Consider the following 6,110-nt stretch of genomic DNA (forward strand, 5'->3'; position numbering starts at 1 on the left):
GTTCGGGCTACTTTCTTTACAAAAGTGAAAGTTGGGGCTCTTTCATAGTATTTGCCCTAGTTATTTATATCACATTACCTCGGGAATGCCACCTGTTCAGCAACGGTTCGTGTGTTCGCGAACCGTTCGCGAACACGTTTCTGTCCGAATTTTCATGTTCGTGTTCGTGTTCGTTCGTTGGCATGTTCGCGAACGAACAAAATTTTTCTTCCCAACCATAACCATTTTAAAAAAGCGTAGCGTTAGTGTTCGAACACGAACGAACCAAACACGAACACGAACCGAGTTTTTCATAAGTTCATTTGTCGTCGAACGGTGTTCGTTCGACGACGAAACACGAACTTCCCATCCCTACCCAATGTTCAAATCGATTAGCCACAGGCTGTTCGATTAGAATGGTTAGAATAAATGGACTAAATAAATAAGTATAGTAAATTAAGTCGCATGTATAATTGCACAGATTCTCATCAACAAAATATGTATACTTGCGTTCTGCGTCCCGCGTTCTGCGTCGTGATTGCTGGGAGAAGTAGGATCTTTACCTTCTGAGATCTGGTGCTCGTTCGAGGTATGTTGGCTCAAGATCGAGGTAAGGCCCTCAGGCCCGACAACTTCTGGCGGGTATAATTGTTGAATCTGAGTTTCATAGTTTTTTCCTCTGTCCTTTTTAAAGAGGGCGAGCTTTGTCCTGCAGGTTCTGACCGGGGTGCAAGGAGCACAGGCAGGCGAGCAAGAAGCTGGATCTATGGCGGCTGGCGGGAGTTTTTGATAATCCACCTGACGAGATTCTCTTACAGCCGCCGAACCAATGATAAGCTGGAGACTTTCGTAGATTTCCCTGTCCGCGACTTCGACCTCTCATCCTAGGTGACACGCTCCTCAGCCGGGGACAACGGCCACCGCACCCACTACGCGATCTTGGCCTTCAGCAACCATTACCTCTGCATGGGCGGCACCCACTGCACCGCCTTCGTCCACGTACCCCCCTACCCTGATTTTATTTTGCCTTTTTCATTTTTGAAATATGAAAAGCCGGAGACCTCTCTCGATGGCTACCTCTTTCACTTACCCGCCACGCTGTCGGATTTTTCGGTTGTCGTAAATTTACTGATTTTTTTTGGAGCTGTTCGAGTCGATCTAGATCCAACTCATCGTTCTATCAATCAAATCAGATCGGATCGAATTAAATTTTCATAGATCGAATCTTTCTATCGAAATTTGATCTATTCGATTCGATTCGATTCGATTCGATCTCCGGTCTTTACCGTCATTGCTTCCAGCATGACCGACAGCGTCTGTCGACTTGAACAGCTTCCTTTCGTACTGTCTCTATCTCAACAGCTTCCTGTGGACTTGAACTTCATAGGGCAACTATTTTCCCACGCTTCTGGAGACTTCGTCATTCCAGCAGTAGTACCGGTGAAGTCCCCCTCCGTACGCGACCTTTCACCCCAAAGAATGCAAGCGTTTGGGGAAGCAGACTAAGCTCTTTGCCGCTGGAACCAGATTATTGCCAGAGCGACACGGATATATATAAAGATATGAAAAAATTCAACGTTGTCCCTGGGTTATAATGCCTTGCTACGGATAATGGACGAGAGCTTCTGCCACTTATTGACATCCGTTATAACGACTACGTCCTACGGACATGATTATAATTTAGAAATGGTTGGTCACAGGGAAGAGGGAGAAAAGCACACGGGAATTACTTCCGATTACGCCAACCGCTGCGTTACGTACAGGTTGATTCCCTACTAGATCCCGCCGATAAAGATAATATTACGGCCCATTTGGTGAACGGAGGTATCTGCAGACTAGAGTGGAAGGGAGAGAACAAGAGACGCAACTCACGTTAACTGGGTATAAGCTTTCCTGTAGAGACATGACGCCTTACTTGCTCGAAGTAGAGGGAGAGCTGGCAATATTTGTCTTACGGGGCCGCTAATCAGTGATACACAAATAGAATCGAACCTCCCGAAGAAGAACATTCATAGATAAAAGCGGACATGTTTCCAACCCTTGTAGGGCCATACTGTGGGGAATACCGACACCTTCAGAAGTGAATACCCATCAATGTTTACCTTAAGCCAAATCTCCATACAGCACTATAGTTGGTGCTCTTTAAAACTGAACTCTAGTTTTTCGCTTAGTCATTAGAATCGGAGACGCAGGTTACCCGCAGCGGTTGTACTACTGACCCGATACTTCATGCGTATAAGGTAGAGTCTATAAGATACATAATTTTAGGCTGCGCAAAACGAAACCAACCACTGTCAAATATTGGCCAAGGTGAAGTTCTACTTCCCTTAAGTGGGCGTCGGGAAAGCTTACGCGTTTTACTGCGTTCCTCAATAGCTGCGTCGGAATACAAAATCTTTCGCAAGCTGAATGTTTAGTGGACAGCTTCGGCTTCGTTTATCGGTAAATTCTATTTGTACTAGAAGGGTGCCTTCAAACGCATAGTCTGGTTTACGGGAGCTGTATGGGGCGCTCCGACGTTTTACTCGCTGACACAGACAGAAAATTTGAAGATTTGAACGGGTATTACCTGTTCAAATATCGCGTCCACCAGGTCAGTTTGTCCGCTAGACATCAAGACGAGTATCTTTCTACGTCTCTATTCCTAGAAAATGGAATAGTGATTTGTTTTTGACTGGCACAGTAGCCAGAAGTTTCGAACTTTCGCGCTCCTGTAGGACAGTACAAGATTCCTCATTTTTCTCGAACAGCGGTTTTTTTACTTTCAGAGATGAAAAAACATCAATTATTTTTCAGAGGGTGCTTCACCATGTCATCCATAAATATCTTGACCTTAATGGACATGTATGAACATTTGGAAGTTTAATACACCAACATATCCAATTTACCCAAGATCAAATCCAGTTTCTTTCTAATCATCATTGAGACATCGAGGTTCAGGGCTGTGCACCAATATTTTATATTTCGTGCAACCGTGCTTCGACGCAGACAGAATAACTAGTCATCTAAACCTTCTTCCTCCCGAGCCAGTCTCCCTTTGGCAGTTGAAGTATAGAGCTGCGACTGGTGGCCCAAGCTCGTATACCTCTGCAAAGTCTCTTGTGTTGAATTCCTGTCTCCAGCCTGGCGCGTACACAGCTTGCCGCTCTAACTGCCGAAAAAGAACAAACACAAAGCGATGGATGCCAACTGTAGGACGTGGACTCTCGTATGCCACAACTTCATTGCCTGCGCCATTTCCGTCAATTAGCAAGGTGAACGGCTTAGATGAATACGTTGTAATGAACTCACCATAGGTCGCGTTGGTTGCCGCTGGTATATCCGTCACCAACCTGGATTACCAACCAGTTTATGAAGGACCGTCGTTAGAATATGGGGTGTATAAAGAAGTATCGCATATTCCATATAAATCAAGAGATGATTCTGTCTCATTATCATAATTTATGTTTCATTAAAAACTATAAAAAAATCATACGAGAAAAATAGGTTGACGAATATTGATGGTCTCGAAAATATTAAAGATAAAGAGGTAAAGTGATACTAGAAATTAACATTAAATGAATATTCATTTCACATCCTCTGTTAGTCAGAATATACCCACTTCCCTAGTGTGAGTGATAACCACAAAATTAGTCAACTAAAGTAGTTTAGTAGATCTATCTTCAGTGAAGTCTAGAAGTCATTGTCTCATAGATCAATAGCTCACCAATGCAAGTATTCTCTGGAGGTCGGGTCGCTAGGGCTCGGTGCGTCGGGATCGATCATTACCTTTAATGAAATCCAGTTGAAAAGCAATATGTACGATGTGAGAATAAGACGTTGCGCATTGAGGCCGAGAGCAACATGGCCATGACGTCTACTTACCAAAGTGTACAAGCTCCTCATGTCCCTGCCCCCAACGTCAACACGCGGTGGGTTGACGACCGCAGATGGCTTCAGCTCGCAGCCATTGGAGACCTCACGATTGTTGTATTGGATCTTAAGAGGCACGCTCCTCGTGAAAGGGTCCAAGACATCGCCAACAACACGACCAATAACCATCGGATCTCGGTCTCTCGACGACATTTTCTTGTAACGTCTCCTTACTCTACTCCGTTCCCAAGTTCTTGGATCTTACAAGACTATAAATAGGTGTAATGGGTTTCTTCAGGCTGTCTGCGTGAGCAGAGATTACAGGTGATTCTTTGATGTGTACCATCGACAGAGCCCACAGGCGTGCGGATTCGCTGATCCCTAGCCTGCAGACCGTGATCTTCTCAAATATTTGATTCCACATGGATCCTCCAAGAGTTCCTGCAGCTTTTCTACGGCCTGTATTTATTTTAGAATTCCTCCCTCACTTGCCTCAAGTATTAAAATTTAAAATAAATCCTCTTAATATTCTCCCGTGCCCCAATAATTTATCCTTACATGATTATCGATATAAAACACAAGGCAAGTTCCTGTGGAGATTGCGAATCATCTCCACACCAAATCAACTCCAGACATAACTATCAACACATTTCTTAATCCAGGATCCGTATCCCCAACTTTCACCAGGTGAAAGATTTCTTGCCGGATTGAGTGGATTTAGCTGCACAGTGAACGGAATGGAAGCACATATTTTTATTGTCTGTCGACAACTCCTTGGAGAAAGCTGCATGGCTGTCTCCATCAAGAGCGGTCTGGTCTCCTACACATAAGACTGCAATAGTGTGACAACTAAGCCTATGTTGTCCTGGCGACAATTCTGCTGAAGGGGAAGAATATACTATCGAGGAAACCGAGGACAAAGTTTTCTCCGAATAATCCGATCATCCGAATCACCTGGCTGCCTTTTGTGGGACGGCGCATTGAAATATGTAGTTTCCTCTCACTCTTAGTCATCGGATAATCTGGAATACTCATAAAAATAATTCCATTGCTCGAGTTTGTTCCATACGGCGAAAAAAGGGCCATTTAGCGTGAACTCTCTTTCGGTTTTCGACGCGCGACATCTGTTAAACCCAATAAATACGAAGTCTGGGCGATCTCTGAATTTTCAGTAAAACGGAGAGGAGCGTTATGGACTAATATTATGTCCATTTTTTTTCTATATGGTCGGATAATTCTGTTAAACCGGTGGTAAACTTGCGATATCGACTTTTACATGCGCAACCTACTTGGCGATGCTCCATTGGGACAGAGTGGACAGTAACCTACTTGGTGAGCCGCACCGGTCAACTATTCTACCTACGCAAGGAAGCAAACTGGAAGGAAAACCGATAAGGGATGACAATACAACAAGCAAGAGAATGCATGGGATATCCCTTATGTTGAAGTAAAGAAACAAGATCTTATGATGGCATTATTTGTCAATAGTATAAGAATGCTTCTTATTTCTGAGTGGAAAATGCCCAGTAATCTCTTAATAATTTCTTCATCATTCGAGCTCAGTTTGATTTTCTGACATTTTATCAAGCGTCAATGTCCATTTTCATATTGTACCTACAGATATGATTACGAGGAATTCATCTGCGATACAGACCATAGATAACGATTCTACTGTCGCTTTTTTGTCCAGGAACTAAGTAGGCACAGTCCTGTTCTTTATTGTAAAACCCAGTTATGTTAAATTCACTCAAAAAATATGCCCCACTTTAACACCAACTAATTTGATTCATTCAAAACATTGTCCACAAAATATGGATTCATCAGTGCACGAAAAATATCAAATATATATTCCATAAATCCTCAAACTGACGAAAAATATTTTCTGTAGTTCATTCAAACGTGTAAATTTCTTGTTAATATTCTATGTATAGGCATTTTCTCCATCTCATGATATTTGTTGAATATAAAATAATTTATCTGAAATTTGTGTTTGTTGAGGATCTTATCTTAATGGAGCCTTAAGTATGTATCCAAGTAACTCAAGAATCCACCAAGAATATAGGGATGAGAGTAAACAAAACCCACACACTGATTTGGATTCTTGAGTTACTTGGATACATACTTAAGGCTCCATTAAGATAAGATCCTCAACAAACTGGTATCAGTGCAAGGTTGAAGCTTGTTCAAAGGCTTGGAGTCTATTTCTGAGGTATTCATCTAGCCCAAGATGACTACTAAGTTTGATATTGAGAAGCTTGATGGGAGCATGAATTTTAGCC

The 6,110-nt window shown here is 42.7% G+C and overlaps 1 protein-coding gene across 1 annotated transcript; it reads right to left on the minus strand.

Moving 5' to 3' along the window:
* Positions 1-2,840: 2,840 nt before the first annotated feature.
* On the minus strand, positions 2,841-4,201 carry LOC144703067 (protein VERNALIZATION 3-like). Its single transcript, XM_078575150.1, has 4 exons — positions 3,844-4,201; positions 3,686-3,747; positions 3,271-3,311; positions 2,841-3,207 (listed from the first exon to the last, which is right to left on the minus strand). The coding sequence occupies exons 1-4, from the start codon at positions 4,042-4,044 to the stop codon at positions 2,981-2,983; spliced, it is 531 nt and encodes a 176-aa protein (XP_078431276.1). The 5' UTR covers positions 4,045-4,201; the 3' UTR covers positions 2,841-2,980.
* Between the last annotated feature and the right edge of the window lie 1,909 nt (positions 4,202-6,110).

Source organism: Wolffia australiana, chromosome 5, assembly GCF_029677425.1.
Source record: "Wolffia australiana isolate 7733 chromosome 5, ASM2967742v1".
Taxonomy (NCBI): Eukaryota; Viridiplantae; Streptophyta; class Magnoliopsida; order Alismatales; family Araceae; genus Wolffia; species Wolffia australiana.